This window comes from Hemiscyllium ocellatum, chromosome 4 (genome assembly GCF_020745735.1).
Source record: "Hemiscyllium ocellatum isolate sHemOce1 chromosome 4, sHemOce1.pat.X.cur, whole genome shotgun sequence".
NCBI classification, from domain to species: domain Eukaryota; kingdom Metazoa; phylum Chordata; class Chondrichthyes; order Orectolobiformes; family Hemiscylliidae; genus Hemiscyllium; species Hemiscyllium ocellatum.
Genome location: NC_083404.1, coordinates 122,339,306 through 122,356,551, shown reverse-complemented (window position 1 = coordinate 122,356,551; position 17,246 = coordinate 122,339,306). Strand labels below are relative to the sequence as shown.

Sequence of the window (17,246 nt, the reverse complement as noted above, 5' to 3'; positions counted from 1 at the left end):
GTGAAATCCTCCTTAACCTTGAGAGCAGTGAATTATGAACGAAATGCTTTTCCACAATGTTTCATCAGGAAGCACAATTCAATTGAACCAAGTTTGGCTCATAAAGCTATTTCCAATTCTAGCTCCCATATGGCATTGTACTGCATGTAATGCACCAACTAAACTCAATCATTTATTTAGCATGAGATAAGAGGGAGTGCCTGGGACTCATAATTGGGCTTATCATCAAAGAGATGAGATTTCAGTCATGTACAGCACTAACTTACAGTTATACACTGAAACTTTGAACCTTTTGTGCAAAAGAAAAAAAAATACAAGAATAGCATTACCTGAACAAAATAACCAAATTATTACTTTCATTTTCTCATTCTAATCTCTTCATTTCTTGCAGTCAGGGTGGAAAATAGTATTTACTCTTCACTTTCCTTTTAAGTTGTTAAAACTGTATGAGTTCTAATGATTAAATGGAATTTGTTATACTAATATGCTTAAAAAGCCAACCGAGCTTAACCTGCAGGCTTGAACAAAGAAACATCAAGTCTGGTTGTAAAACAGGCAGGAATTCCCTATTATTGAAACACATTGACAGTATTAATAGAGGGGCAGTGTTTCTGGTGATGCTAAAGCCCCTGCTATGGAATTTTCACCGGATGCTCTCAGATTTTGGTTTACCACCAGGACAGATACCTGTTTATGGGGTAAATATAGCATAAAATATGGCAAAGTAAGTTGAAAGCCCAAGGATGCCAGCAGAGAAGAACCTCTGCTTACAATCACTTAGCCTGGTCCACCTTCTATCATAGCAGAAAATAAAAAAGTGGCCCGAGAGTAGTCTAATAATGACATATGGCTGGGTACAACCAACAGACCTATATTAAAAAGAACACTGAGCACATATGTTAAACTGAATAATTGAAAAATTGTGTGGATAAGTTGTCAACTGCAGAAAAGAGAGTTTGATTTTGATCTTCTGTTCTGAACCCATTTGCAGCTTGAAATCTGACAGGATATTCACGACTGTTGCTAAGTGTGGATAGCATTATCTTCCTCCCCCAAACTTCCCCCATTACATTTTTAAGAATAAATGAATATATATTTCTAAAGCAATCCACAACAAATTAATTACATTTGAAGTGCAATTACTATTGTTATGTAGAGCAATGTTGTACTAATTCGCAGACAGCACACTTGCACAAATGACCAGTGACTTTTTAAATTTAAAAATTGGTTACGTTGAAAGATAAATATTGATTACCACAGCAGAATTTCCTTCATCCTTTTTGAATAGTGGCATGGATTCTTTTTCACCCATCTCAAAGCCAACAAGACAGCAATCTAATGCAACCATTTTGTCACAAACCTAAGGAAACTTAAACACTACAGAAAGTGGGCCATGCCACCAGTGCTTCATCTGGAGACTCACTAATGATGTTACCTAGGATAGTGATGAAACATCTGAAAATGAACCTTCTAGCTCAGCAAGCAAACCTACATGCAGAACCGTAACCTGAGCTACAAATCTTCTCAAAACTCAGTAAACCTTGTCACAAAGGCAACCTGAATCATCTACTGAATTCATAAAGTGGGGTTTGAATCCATAACATACTAATTCAGAGTCAAGTTTGCAACCAGTCAACTGTGACATTTAGGCTTACATCTTTATTGGAAATGTATATTTTTTGATCTGCCTCTATACCCCCAAAAATATTCCCTCAAAAAAGTTAATAGATTAAAACTGTGAAAGTTTGCTCAAAAATATAAAACATTTTCCTGCACAGGACCAACATTAGGTAGTTTAGCATAGACATCAAAGGGATTGAAATTTCCTTTCCCCATTCAACACAGCAAAAAAATTTTTAAATGGCAGCACTATTACCCAGAACAGCACATTTGGATCAAATCTACAGTATTACATTTATCAGCTGAAGCAAAGTATATAAAAAAAGGAAAGACTTTTTTTGTCGAGAGCTGTAACAGCTTTTGGACTGATTGGAAATACAATAAGAGGGTAATTGCAAAATATATTGTCATGTTACACCAGCCATTGACATGCTATAAAAATGCACTTCAAATTGACTTTTCATAAATCACTGATTAATTGCCTTGATATTTTTTTTAAAAAGTTAATGTCAATAAATTGATGCATGATCACTTTGTATTGCTATGTTTGACTTCAGACCGTATTGATGTGTATGTATGCATCAATAATTATTAAAATTGAAGAGAACAGTTACATTATTGAATGTTGCCTGACAGTTGAGCAGATAGTCACCAAAATGATCTGTTTTAAGGTAAATTGCATTTTTTCTATTAAAGGGAAAGGCGAGTTTATTTGTTCGCTGTATGATCAACATTTTTATTTGTAATGCTTCAGCAATTTATGCAGTCACAGAAGAAATACAAATTATTCAGCTGGAAACTTCATAGAAACCTCACCAAACCTTGTGAAAGAAGTAGTTGCTGCAAATAAATAACATTTGATGCTGTAATTAAAGAATTGGCTTGAGAGAAAGATAGTTTAACAACACTTGTAAGGTGGTGTAAATGGAACCTATAAAGGGCAGATCTCTTGATGGCACAGGGTAGGTTAGAAGCTAGTATTTTCCTTAAAGTATTGCAGACTGATTTTCAAAGCACGTGGTATATGAATCATTTCACTTATTCATTGCAATCATACAAGCACAAAGTAAATTAATGTACCTTGCTTTAACGATCAAGAATTTTGATACTTTTATTACCACAGTAATATTGGAGATTATACAAAATACAACAATGACATAATAAAAGCAAAATACTATGGATGCTGGGGGTCTGAAATACAAAAACTGTTGGGGAAACTCAGCAGGTTTGGCTGCATCTGTGGAGAAGGAAACATAATTAGTGTTCAGTTGACTCTTCTTCAGAACTAAAGAATAACTTGAATCATTGAACACAAATCATTAACCGTTTCACTCCATAGATGCTGCCAGGCCTACTGTGTTTTCCCTGCACTTTCCATCTTTACAATGATGATATAACAAAATTTTTTTTTTGCCCCCAGAGAGCACAGAGTTCTCAACACAGATCTCCATGTTAAATGATCACCCAGTGTCACTGCTTTGAATATTATGATGCAAACCAAAAAATGAATGAATGTTAAGTCTTTATCTCTCCTTCTGCCAATTGCACACTGGATGTTGATAGCAGAGAACATAAGAAAGAGAAGATAAATACATAACTAGTTAACTATCTCAGGAACTTGGCGATTGGAGAACTGAACCTGTATTACACCATCATTGTGTGCTGCAACTTGTTATGTAATCAAACTATTGCATCATGTATTTAAAACGTGAACCATTATTACAGGGTTTATACAAAATGACATTGAATTCCAGGGATGCCAAATACTGGGTTGCTGACATTTATACAATCTTCAGTTTTTACCTTTTAAATCGCATTTAAAGCCTCAAAAATAAGAGTGAAGTGATCAAATCACTACACTCAAAGCTTTGAAGTTACACATTTTACACACAAAACATCATAGGACACTAACTTTATCCCAAGATCAAAAATGTAATTTTAATTCATTGCAAAAAGAAAATTCAGCAAACCTTCCATTGATTTGATTTTTTTTGGGCTTTCTTGAATGTTTCCTTTTTAAAACAGCCGATAACCTAACCTTTGTGTGAACAGACTTTGATGCAGGGTTCAAAGAAAGTTGTCGCTGTTTTAATTTCCTGTAGATATTATATAAAAAAAACAAACTTGTACCACCTATGATTGATGTCACTTCAAGTAACCTTTCTCATAGTCAGGTTTGTTATCAGTACTATCTTGGAGGTTTGTGTCTCTTATTCTCACAGTTTTCTTTCATCATGCACAAAGTAATTAACCCAGAGTAAAACAGAAATTAAACAGATGGAATGAGCATAAAAATAAGAACATGAAATGCTACTTTTACTTCCTAAATGAGACCTTCCAAAATGTTTGCAAATTACAAAATCTTTCAAAATCATTATATGGGTATTTCACTATTTCCCAGACTTAACCAATTAGAAAGGTCAACTTACATGTTTCCTCATTTATTAGAAGTTACTATTAATGACAATAACATTGCATGGAGGGGGGTGGGGTTTAGGTGGGAGAATGTTAAGGCTTTACATGGCATTCATAGGACACATTTGACTTCAGTGTAAACAGGCCTCATTTCCCTACCAATATTAACACGAACAAGACCTGTACAGTAAAGTGAAATGCCTTCCTACAGGGATTCACACTAATTTTGAAATCGAATGAGGCTGAACAAAGCTACAAAACCAGTTGGCAATGACATTACACTCGCAGTATGAATACACTCTGATCTGTCCTATGCTTTTTCTGCAAGCAGAACTTGGGATACTGAACTTAAGTCTCAAAATCCTTTTGTACTTAAAAATAACCAATGCATTTGTGCTCTATACTCACCCCCTGTGAATCAATGTGGTTTATAGAAAATGATATAGAATTGCATGGTGCACATGCATGTTTTAGTGAATCTCTAACGGACTTCTGCTTAAACTGAGAATTATTTTTAAGAAAATCAAAATCACCCTTTACCTTTGGAATGTTCAAAATTTAAAACTATTTTTCTCTCTCCTGCCACACCCCCTACCATTCCCCTTATTGAGCTTTCATAAACCTTCAGTAACTTGTTAAAAGAGTATTTGGAAATGACTGTTTAATTAAGGATTAGCACACTTGAGAATATTCAATATGAAACTGGATAAAAAAGTGCGCTTGTGGAGCAAACCTTCTCTAGTAAAAAAAATGGTTGCAATACCAACTCCAGAAACATAATAATATAGTGGTTAGTAGCTCTAATAAGATGATATTATTTATAAAAAGACAGGAAAGATGCACCCTTCTGACACAAGACATGGACCATACTATTGCAAATCATCATCTGCAATTAGTGAATTTAGGCATTATGGAGGTAATTTACCGAAGACATTGGTTCACCAGAATATCTATAGCAGTCGATTAGTAGAACAATGGATAATTAAGTCAATTTGCATCTTATTTACAATTAATTTCCTAGTTCCATTTTTTCAGGTCATCACACAAACCTACCATTAAATATAAGCCATACAGACAAATATCTTGTAGGATTTTTCTTTTATGGTGTATAGTAAATTGTTGGAAGTATTAGCATGCCTCTAAAGGCAACCACTCTTACAACTTGAAACCAAAGTCAACGAGCGTCCAAAAGAAAAGAATTGTGCTTCATCCTAGTTGGTGATTTTAGTATAAATAAATATTCAAGTTACTAAAGGCAGACAAAAAAAAACATCCAATTGGATTTGAAGACAGGAAACCCAATGGCATTTTATTTTTTATAAAAATCACTGTAAACCATTGTTGGCTGAAAGTGTTCAAATTCATACAATGGCGCAACTGTTCTTGTGATTATTATGGGCCTTGAATCGAAGTCTCATCTTTGGCCGATACTTTTCCAAGTATAAGAGCTGTTTACTGTTGATGGCACCTCTGCGTTTCCTATTTCAAAAAAGACAGAAAAAAAGTGAAGAGAAATGTCGAGTGTTAGCAGACATGATCAGTTTAAAGACAGATGTCCTTGTTGTTCTAACAGAGGAGAATCTGCCAAGGACACCTCTGGCAGCTTGTTTAAACAAGTTTTTTTCTTCATAGTACTGGCTGAGAATAATTACATTTAAAATGATTTGGAGATGCCGGTGTTGGACTGGGGTGTACAAAGTTAAAAATCACAACACCAGGTTATAGTCTAACAGGTTTAATTGGAAGCACACTAGCTTTCTGAGTGTCGCTCCTTCATCAGGTGGTTGTGGAGGGCTCAATCCTAACACAGAATTTATAGCAAAAATTTACAGTGTGATGTAACTGAAATTATACATTGAAAGTTTGATTGTCTGTTAAGCCTTTCATCTGTGAGAATACCATGATAGTTTAACTTCTTTCATGTGTAGATCACAAAACCTTTCTTTTTAAAAAAAAGGTTGCATTCTCAGGTTAGCTGTTAACAATGGTGATAGCTGGACAATATGTTGAAGGTGTTAGCCCCGTGTTCTCTGTCTATGCCATGATAGTTAGATTGATTCTAATCTAAAAAGGTGAGATAACAGAGTTTTACATGAATTCATGCAGTTTTTGAGAAAAGTACAATGTAACCCTGCAAATACAAATCACCCCACAAAATATGTGCGCGCATGTGGGTCTTTATCTGTCTGGGTTGGGGGTTGAGAGTGTGAGCAAGTGTGTGTGTGCGCGCGCACGTGCACAGTGAGTGCAGAGGGTGGCACGGTGGCACAGTGGTTAGCACTGCTGCCTCACAGCGCCAGAGACCTGGGTTCAATTTCTGACTCAGGCGACTGTGTGGAGTTTGCACGTTCTCCCCGTGTCTGCGTGGGTTTCCTCCGGGTGCTCCGGTTTCCTCCCACAGTCCAAAGATGTGCGGGTCAGGCGAATTGACTATGCTAAATTGCCCGTAGTGTTAGGTAAGGGGTAAATGTAGGGGTATGGGTGGGTTTCTCTTCAGCGGGTCGGTGTGGACTTGTTGGGCCGAAGGGCCTGTTTCCACACTAAGTAATCTAATCTAATCTAATAAGAGTTTCTGAAGTCTGTGAGGGGTGCATGAGAGAGTGTGGGAGTGTGTCTCTGTAAAGTTGTGGGTGTCTACACTACATACACACACTCTTATACACAGATGCGCACAGACACCCACACACACCCCCATATGCATCCCCTCACAGACTTAAGACACTCTGCTCTCACTATACACACATACTCTTGCTCACACTCCCAACCTCCAACCCAGACAGACAGACAAAGACCCACATACGCACACATATTTTGAGAGTGAATTTGTATTTGCAGGGTTACATTGTACTTTGCTCAAAAACTGCATGAATTCATGTAAAACTCCGTTATCTCATCTTTTACATTAGAATCAATTAAAAAAATCATGGCATAGATAGAGAATACAGGGGGCTAACAACTTCGAGTAAAAAATGAGGTCTGCAGATGCTGGAGATCACAGCTGAAAATGTGTTGCTGGTCAAAGCACAGCAGGCCAGGCAGCATCTCAGGAATAGGGAATTCGACGTTTCGAGCATAAGCCCTTCATCAGGAATGAGAGAGAGTAGCCAAGCAGGCTAAGATAAAAGGTAGGGAGGAGGGACTTGGGGGACAACTTCAACATATTGTCTAGCTATTACCATTGTTAACAGCTAACCTGAGAATGCAACTTTTTTTAAAAGAAGGTTTTGCAATTTACACATGAAAGAAGTGAAACTTTCATGGTATTCTAACAGATGAAAGGCTTAACAGACAATCAAACTTTCAATGTATAATTTCAGTTACATCACACTAAATTTTCGCTATAAATTCTGTGTTCGGATTGAGCTCTCCACTACTACCAGGGAGTGTTGCTGAACAGAGATCTTGTGCAGGTTCATAGCTCCTTGAAAGTGGAGTCGCAGGTAGATAGGATAGTGAAGGCGTTTGATATGCTTTCTTTTATTGGTCAGAATATTGAGTACAGGAGTTGGGAGGTCATGTTGCGGCTGTGCAGGACATTGGTTAGGCCACTGTTGGAATATTGCATGCAATTCTGGTCTCCCCTATTGGAAAGGATGTTGTGAAACTTGAAAGGGCTCAGAAAAGAATTACAAGAATGTTGCCAGGGTTGGAGGATCTGAGCTACAGGGAGAGGCTGAACAGGCTGGGGCTATTTTCCCTGGAGCCTCGGAGGCTTATGGAGGTTGACAAAATTATGAGGGGCATAGATAGGATAAATAGACAAAGTCTTTTCCCTGGAGTAGGGAAGTCCAGGACTAGAGGGCATAGGTTTAAGGTGAGAGGAGAAAGATATAAAAGACACCTAAGGGGCAACATTTTCACGCAGAGGGTGGTACGTGAATGGAATGAACTGCCAGAGGATGTGGTGAAGGCTGGTACAATTTCAACATTTAAGAGGCATTTGGATGGGTATACGAATAGGAAGGGTTTGGAGGGATATGGGTCGGGTGCTGGCAGGTGGGACTAGATTGGGTTGGGATTTCTGGTCAGCGTGACTGGGTTGGACTGAAGGGTCTGTTTCCATGCTGTACATCTCTATGAATCTACCACCTGATGAAGGAGTGACGATCCGAAAGCTAATGTGCTTCCAATTAAACCTGGTGTTGTGAGATTTTTAAATTTAAAATGCTACAGCTGAATTTTAAAATGCTACAGTGCGGGCTGAGTAATGAAACACAAATACAATTGTTCAATTGGACATAAGTGCCTTACTATTACAGAAGGCTCCATACTTTATAACCCTATGAATCCATGACCGAGGGAAAGGTAATTCAAGGCTGTGTTTAAGGCTAAACAAAACAACAACCCTGGCAGATCTGCAATGGAAAGAGGACACAGCTTGTGTGTTTTATTGCATCAGAAGAGGATCATGTTGCACACTGGGTGTGGGGGAAGGGAGAATTGGTGGGTGGAGCAGGTTTAGCAACAGCTGGGTATTCAAAAGACTTTCCTGCCCTGTTCAGTTGAAGGGGGGGGAAATCCCAATATGGGAGGCCCACCTGCAACTTTACGCTGATGAAAATGTGTGTGTGTCCGTGCATGCAGAAGTTAATATCAGAAACTCTGACGCTCTCTGCGCACTGTACACAGTGTCAAGGTTTATTTGTCAAAAACAGCAAAGATAAAGCTTTTCTTCTGAAGGTTTGATAGCATTGAATACTAGAATAATTCATACATTAATATAGACCAGTTGCCCAACATCTGTAGCAGTGTAAATGCTAGAGTCAATAATACAAGATTTAATAGCAAAACCCTTAGAAAACAATGACAGAATCAGATAAGAGTCAGCATGGAATTTTAAGAATTCATTCATCGGACTGAGATGTTGCTGGCTAGGCCAGCATTTATTGCTCATCCCTATAACGCAGAGGGCAGTTAGGACTCAACCACATTGCTGTGGGTCTGGAATCACATGTAAGGTGGCAGTTTCCTCCCAAAGGGCATTAGGGAACCAGGTGGATATTTTTGACAGTCGACAATGGATTCATGATCATTATCAGACCCCTAATTCCAGATTTTTTTATTGAATTCAAATTCCACCATCTGCTGTCGCGGGATTTGAACCCAAGTTCTCAAAACAGTACTTGGGTCTCTGGGTTAACAGTCCAGCAATAATACCACCAGGTTATTACCACTCCATCAATCTATGAAAGGGAAATCATCCTTCACAAAGCTGGAATTTGTCAAGGATGCAACTAATTGAGTTGACATGGGGCAGCAGTGGATGCAGGTTTTTTGGTATTTCAGATGGTTTTTGATAAGGTTCTATGTAAGAAATTAGTAAGATTAAGGCTCTTGGCACTTGGTATAGTGCACTGACAGAGTAGTAGTTGGAGACAAGAAACAAAAAGAAAGGATAAAAAAAGACCTTTCGAGTAGCAGCCATTGACTAGCGGGATTCTGCAGCAGTCAGCACTTGAACCCCAGCTATTCACAATATATATTAATGATTTACTGGTGATTTATTAACAACGGAACTAAATACCCAGCATCACAAGTTTGTGTCACCTGCAAAGTTGGGTGAGACGTTGAGCTGTAAGCAGGATGCAAGAGATGCTTCACTGTGATTTGGACAAGATGAGTGAGTGGGCAAATGCATGGCAGCTGAATTACAATATGAATAAGTGTGAGGTTCACTACTTTGTAGCCAAAAACAGAAAGACAGATTTTATGAATGGCAATAGATTGGGAAAGGGGGAAAGTGCAACGAGACCTGGGTGTCCTTGTATACAAGTTGCTGAAAGTAAGCATGCAGGTGTAGCAGACAGCGAAGGTGGCAACTAGCATGTTGGCCTTCGTAGCAAGATAATTACAGATGCAAGTATGTCTTGCTGCATTTGTAAGTGCTTTGGAGAGACCATACTTGCTCATTGTGCGGCGTTTCAGTCTCCTGACCTGAGGATGGATGTTCTGGCAATGAAGGAAGTGCAATGAAGATTTACTAGACTGATTCCTGGGATGGCAGGCCAGGCATAGAAAGCAGACTAGATCACTTAGGATTAAACTCCAGTTCCGTAGTTAAGAAGAAAGAATCTCAGAAGCATATAAAATTCTAGCAGGACTAGACGGGATAAATGCAGGAACAATGTTCCCAATGACCCTGGAATCAAAATCAGGAGTTACAATTTAAGAACACAAGAGATAGGCCATTTAGGACTAAGATGAGAAGAAATTTTTTTAACCCAGAATCAACCTGTGGAAATTTCTACCACAGAAAGCAGCTGATGCCAAAACACAATGTATTCAACAAGGAATTGGATATAGATCTTAGGGCTCAAACAATCAATCATAGGGTGTAGGGAGAAAAAGGGAACAGACTGCTGAGTTGGATAATCAGTCATGAACATATTGAATGGTGGAGTAGGCACCAAGGGTCAAATGGCCTACTCCAGTTCCTATGTTTTCCTGTTTGTATAAAATAGTTAATATATTTTCCAGGAACAAATGGCTCTTACTGTCTGATGAACTGAATCGCATCTTCATACTTCATTCCACTTTCAATAAGAGCAACTGCTACCAATACAGGAGCCCTGTGTGTTTAAAACAAGTTACTGTAAGCATAGGAAAAGAAAAGAAACAAAAAGCCTGTATTTACATAGTACCGTTCACAATCCTCTGATATCCTAAAAACATTTTCCAATTATTAAAATAAAATTCTGAAATCGATTACATCAACCCAAGAAAGCAGCACCAATAATGACTCTTGGTTTTAAATTAGTTAAAATCTCAGCTTTAAAAAAAAAGGACCTGCGAATGAAGGGAGGCTAAACAAAGAAAAACTTTTTCAGTCAGGAAATAGTTAGGTTACAGAAGGCTCTGTGTGGTGAAGGCAGGTTCAGTTGAGGGCACTGGATGATTACTTGGATAAAAACAAATGTGCACTAGGGTTATGATGCTCATTTAATGAGCTTGCACAGGGACAGTGGGCTGAATGATCTCTTGCTACACCATAACACTTCTGTGATTCTCCGATATCCTCTGACAGGATAATACACTCTTAGCAGTGCAATGCAGCATCAGCTGACATTTTTATTATCAAATCAAACAGGATTTGAAGCCACAATCTTGTTTACTCAAAGATGAAAATGATATCAAATGAGTCGCACTGCCTATTTTTATTGACTGCATAAAAATAATCTGACATATTGATGAGGCAGATTAATTTTAAACAAACAGTGTTGGAGAAATTTATCAGGTCTGGCCAGTATGATTCCTCCTCTTCAGAACTTCAGTTAACTCTCCACAGATACTGTGAAAATGCTGAATTTCCCCAGCATTTTCAGATTTCTAGCACTCGAGTGTTTTGCAAACAAATGAATATGAATACAGATAAAGATCATGCACAGTACATCAGCAGTTTGTAAATGTATACATAACAATAAGGTGTTAACCCAAAGGGTCTGTTTCCAAGCTGTACATCTCTATGACTCTATAAGACAAGACGAGGAAGGAAAACACCAGAATACTATTACTGACCACTCGAGATACAACTGTTGGGAAAAAAAAACACACATTCCAGCACTTTGTTGTATTTCTAAACAAAGAAATTACTTTAATCATGTATATATCATTGGTGAAACCACACATGGGATGTTGTAGAATCAGCTAGGAGAAAAAAAGTGAGGACTGCAGATGCTGGAGATCAGAGCTGAAAATGTGTTGCTGGAAAAGCGCAGCAAGTCAGGCAGCATCCAAGGAGTAGGAGAGTCAACGTTTCGGGCATGAGTCCTTCTTCAGGAATGAGGAAAGTTGTACAATCATACTATTTCAAAATCCGGAGGGGAAGCCAGCTAGTTCATTGTGATGTATCCAGTTCTGGCTGCCCAGTTATAGGATAGATATTAACAAGCTGGAGAGGGTTCAGAAGAGATTTACCAGAATGTTGCAGTGTATGGAAGGTTTTAGTTATAAAGGTAGGCTGGATAGACTGGGACTTTTTCCACTGGAGTACAGGAGGTTTAGAGGTGACCTGATAGAAGTTTAATGAGCCGTAAAGGTAGAGTTGATCGTAGTTGTCTTTTCCGTAAGATGGGGAATCTCAAGAATAGGGAGCACATTAAGTTGAGAGGAGATTTAAAAAAGACATGAGGCAAGTTTTTTTTTAAAAACAGAGGTGGTTTGCATGTGGAATGAACTTCCTGAGGAAGTGGTAGATGCAGGTACAATTACAAATGTTTAAAAGACATTTGGGTGGATACATGAATAGGAAAGGTTTGGAGGGATATGGGCCAGGAGCAGGCAGGTGGGACTACTTTAGTTTGGAATTATGTTTGGCAAAAACCAGTTGGACCAAAGAGTCTGTTTCTGTATTGTATAACTATGACTCAGGACTAACCACAATGGAAAATATTCCCTCATTTGTTTCTTAGTTGGGTAATCTCTCCATTTATTGTTAAACCTATTCCCAGGTTTATATTTTGCCACAGTACAAATGATCTTTTCAAAAGCCATCTTCTCAAGATCCCTCAGGATTTGCTGTGTTTCAACCAAGTCATCTCTTATTCTTCTAGTCTCCAGTGGACACAAGCCTAGACTGTCTAACCAGTTCTCATAAGGCAACTCACCCACTCCAGCTTTAACTTTAGTGAACTCTCTCAGAACTGTTTCCAATGCATTTACTTTCTTCTATATATAGAGATTAATACATGAAATTCAGATGTCATCTCACCAAAGTCTTCTGTAGCTGTATATCTCTATGACTCTATAATTGAAGGATAACCTCCTTGCTTTTGACTTCAATTTCTCTCGCAATAAATAATATACTAATTGTTAATCTTCCTAGTTACTTGCCATACCTGCACATTAACCTTAGATGATGCTTACACTAGTACACCCAGATCTCTTTACATCTCAGAGATCTGTAGTCTCTCACCGTGAAGATAATCTGCATTTTAAAAAAAAACTCCCTGCAAAATGGACAATGTTCACATTCCCCAGATTGTACTCCATTTGGTAGTTCTTTGCCTATCTAATTTATCTATATCCATTTGTAGCCTCTCTGTCAAATTCTGAACTTACTTTCCTAACTATCTTCCAGGAGTCAGCAAATTCAGCAACCAGATCTCTGGTATCTTTATCCAAGGCATTTATATAAATTGTAAAATTAGATGCCTGGCATAGATTCCTGTGACAACACTCTTTACATCTTCCCAATCAGAAAATAACCCATTTATACCACTTTCCTTGGAGCTAAACAATCTTCTACTCCTCCACCAGAAACTTTTTTTTGCAACAACCCTTGATGCAGGAACGTAACAAATGTCTTTCGGAAATCGCAATATTGGACATTATTTTTTCTCCTTTTAATCAGCGTGTTATTTCCTCAAAGAATTTCAACAAATTCATAAGACATTTATTAAATCAAGTTGACTTTGCTCAATAACCATGAATTTTTTTCCAAGTGCCTTGCTGTAGTTTACTAATAGCTTCTAACATCTCCCTTATGACAGGTGTAAAGCCAACTAGTCTATAGTTGGCTTCCTTACCTTCATCCAAGAAGTGTCATCCTTACCTTCTTTTTGTCTCCCTCTATTTTACACTTAAATGGAACCTCAAAGGAGGTTTGAAGAATTGAAACCAATATATCAGTTATCTCACAACTACTGTTTTAAAAAGCTGGAATGAAGTATATTGCCAGCCTGTTGCCCCAACAGTTTGCTCAGTACCACTTCAGCGGTAATTTTGAGCTCGATTCTCCCCCTCTTCTTATTTCCCCATTTTAAAAAATTCCTCAAGTTCAAACAAATTTAAAAAAAAATTTTAAAAATCTGGAATTAAAGAGCTTACCTAATCATTGTTCAAAAAACCCATATGATACATGAATGCCCTTTCAGGAGGGAAGTGTCATCCTTACCTGATCTGGTCTACATGCAACTCCAGACTGTCAACAATGTAGTTGACAGTAAACTATTCTCTGGGCAAGTCAGTATGGACAATAAGCACTGGCTTAGCCATGCCCACATCCCACGAATGTTCTCTTAAAATTACAGCTATTCCTAGGACGTTGCTCATTTTTGCAAGTGCAGACTGATGCAAAATATGCTAATTCATTTGCCTCATTATGTTTCATTACTAAATTTTCTAGACTCACTTGTAGTAGGATTATTCATTGTTAATTTAGGGGGAAAAGTTAATGATCTGCTTTTATATTTTCAGCTAGCTTTCTCTCATTTTCTAATATTTTCTCTCCTTATTAATCGTTTAGCAATCTTCAAACCTTCAATCTTTTTGTTTTTGATGCTTTCATATTCTATCCAATCTTCTGACCTGCCATCTTTGAAATTATACGCTTTTCTTTAATTTTGATATTATCTTTAACATTTTTAGTGAACTATGGATGTGGCTCCTTCAAAATATTTCTTTCCCACTGGAATGTACCTATTTTGCACATTTTGAAATTTCAAGAATCTGCCACTGCACCTCTACTAACATATGCCTTAACCTACTTTAGCAAACTCCATTTTTGTTTCTGCTTAAATGCCTTTATTTAACTGAAATATTAGCCTCATATGTTAATGAATTTTTACTATTTCTTTATTTCCCATCTCTAATTGGCCTTTAAAAGGTGATCAGCAATGGTTTTCAAATTCTGAAATATATGTGTGATGCAAGTACACCCAGTGTTCTTGGGTAGATATTTCCAGGATTTTGGCAATGACCATGAAGAACCACCAATATATATCCCAGTCAGGACAATAAATGGCTTGAGGGGAATTCGAGGGGTGATTTTTCCTCTGTGCCTGCTGCCTTTGATCTTTGAGACGGCAGAGTTTTGGAAGGTGCTGTTGACAAATCCTTTGTCTTTCTTGTCCAGCACTGTAGTCATATTGCTCTATCTATTTTGGCAGAATAGATTGCAAATCACATTTTAGAATTGCCTCTTTAAATTCTTCCACTTGCTACTTGCCAAGTCTTGCTTCTTTGACCACATTAGATTCACAATCCCCCTTTTCCTTTACCTTGTCCGAATTACTTCTCTAAGCCATTGTTGTTATGCTTAGTCAGTTTAAAGACATTATACAAGATTTTCTAAACGTTGTTTTGTTGATAAAGAAACAGCCCTCTGTATTGTTACATGGAAAAGCAACTTCCCCTCGATAAAGACATAACTAATGTTCGACATTTCCCAACGTTCACATACTTACCGCCCAAGGCCAGCAACACAATGGACTGCTATACAGCTACCAGGCTGTTCGGTGAACTTAGTTTTAAGCAAATTAAGCCAGTCATCCACAATTTTGTTTGGAGGTGGATCACCATCATCATACGGCCAATCCTTAAAAAGTTAAGAATACAAGTAAAACAGATGATTTATGTTGCAATAAAGATGACTTTGTTATCAACATGGTCGGATATACAACATAAGCTACTTCTAAGAACAGCACACTTTAATATGAAACCATTATTAAATATCTAATGCATCACGTCTTTCATAATAAGACATCTGAAAATAATCTACACTGGTATCCCAATATTTGAACTTGAAAGAACCAGCAATGTTTTTATTTAGTTCCATAACTTTTTTTTGTGTATTTTGACACCCACTAACTTTTCACCACCACCAGCGGCTTGCTAGCATAGGTTTCCTCTTAGCAAAATTGCTTTCTTCAGATCTACCCCTATTAGGGCTCTTTTCCTATCTTGCCCATCTCTCCTCATATTACCCATTCACCCCACACTCATTCTACATTATAACAGGCTCCTTCAACTCCAAAGAAAAGCAACATTGGACTTGCAAAGTTAACGTTGTTTTTCTTTCTCCACAAATGCTGCCTGACCTATTGATTTTCTCTAGCATCTGCATTAACTTGTTATTACTTTCAGTACTATGTAGGATTTGTCAAAAAAGGATACAATTAAGCTATAATTTAGGTTCACAAACAGTAAATGAGGTTGGTGGGCTGCAAAACTCAGTAGTTTATAACAATGCAGGAAGTCTGGTTGAAAGAAGCACAAGTGAATTTTCCAACATCCCTAAAGTTCTAGAGTATCTGCACATATTTTGATCATGGATTCTGAAGTGAAACTTGAAACAACCTTTTAACTTAGTGGCAAAAGGTGCAACTGACCCAAGTTATGGCTGGTATGGTCAGCGCAAATGCCATGAGCTGGGTTGGGAGTTTGCTGGGGAGTGGGTGGTGTTTTTAGAGATAATAGGCAGGTTAAGCTCATATACGTTGGTTGGGTAAGAATCAGGAGAAGTGCAAAATCTCTGGGGTTTTCAGCAAAGGCCACCAGGAAGGAAAGCTGGATGCTTGGGGCCTCACCGGCACATTGTATGGAGGCTGGAAGCTACTGGCTTTGTTCTTCAACAAAACAGGAGGATCGCTAAACCACATGCTAGAAAATAAAGTCCTGACATCCTGTAGCAAGAACAGCTGCATTCTTTCAAGAAGCCACCGTTCCTCTCCAATACTTACCCCCCTGTCAATGCCCATTCTATTATCTAACAACCAGCCCAGTTTTCAGCAACCCAGACTGAGACGGTGCAGTCTGAAGCTGTATCTCGACCCAGAATTTCAAGGGTGTCTTAGTAAGTCATCTGCAGTCTCCTTTGTAGAAGGTCGACTATTCATGCTGCAGTCACTAAGGAACCCATTTGTACGTGAACTCAGATAAACATGGGTAAATGGAGGGCAGGCAGGGAAATGAGCAAAGCTGGTTACATTATTTTTGTGTTCATCATGTCATAGTTGTTTCAAGTTTACAATCTCAATAATCTAAGAGACCTGAAATGACCTGTTTTCGATACGGTCAGATATGTTGAGAGTTTCTAACATTTTGTGTTTATTTCAGATTTTTAAGCATCAACAGTATTTTGCTCATGTGTAATTGATCATTCTTGTTGAAGAGCAATTGTTGTTGACTCTTATTCACAGTTTTGAGTTACTCGGTATGCACTGTTTATAGTCACTGAAGGCATGCCACACTAATGACCTCACCACAATTAAATGGCTTCTGGGAGAGGTAGCTAAGTGTAGAGGACTCACCCTCGCATATATATCCCACAATAGGGAACACCCCGCTTTCACCCCTCTAACATTAAGCCACATGACCAAATAGCCTGTGCTCTAAATTGAATGCACACCCTCTTCCTTCGTGAATTAAGCAGCTTTCAGTTATTTTTCACATTTTCTCTACTGATCTTGTGTTATGCAATTTTAAAGTAAATC

At 38.1% G+C, this 17,246-nt stretch overlaps 1 protein-coding gene across 11 annotated transcripts in view; it reads right to left on the bottom strand.

Moving 5' to 3' along the window:
- Positions 1-2,705: 2,705 nt before the first annotated feature.
- Positions 2,706-17,246, bottom strand: part of LOC132815078 (protein tyrosine phosphatase type IVA 3-like) — a 155,325-nt gene continuing 140,784 nt past the window's right edge. For all 11 annotated transcript variants that reach the window (XM_060823796.1, XM_060823793.1, XM_060823794.1 and 8 more), the window contains 3 exons: positions 15,219-15,349; positions 10,530-10,604; positions 2,706-5,514 (listed from right to left, as the gene is read on the bottom strand). In XM_060823796.1, the coding sequence (XP_060679779.1) occupies positions 5,397-5,514; positions 10,530-10,604; positions 15,219-15,349 (324 nt within the window). In that variant the 3' untranslated portion in view covers positions 2,706-5,396. The remainder of the gene's footprint in view (positions 5,515-10,529; positions 10,605-15,218; positions 15,350-17,246) is intronic.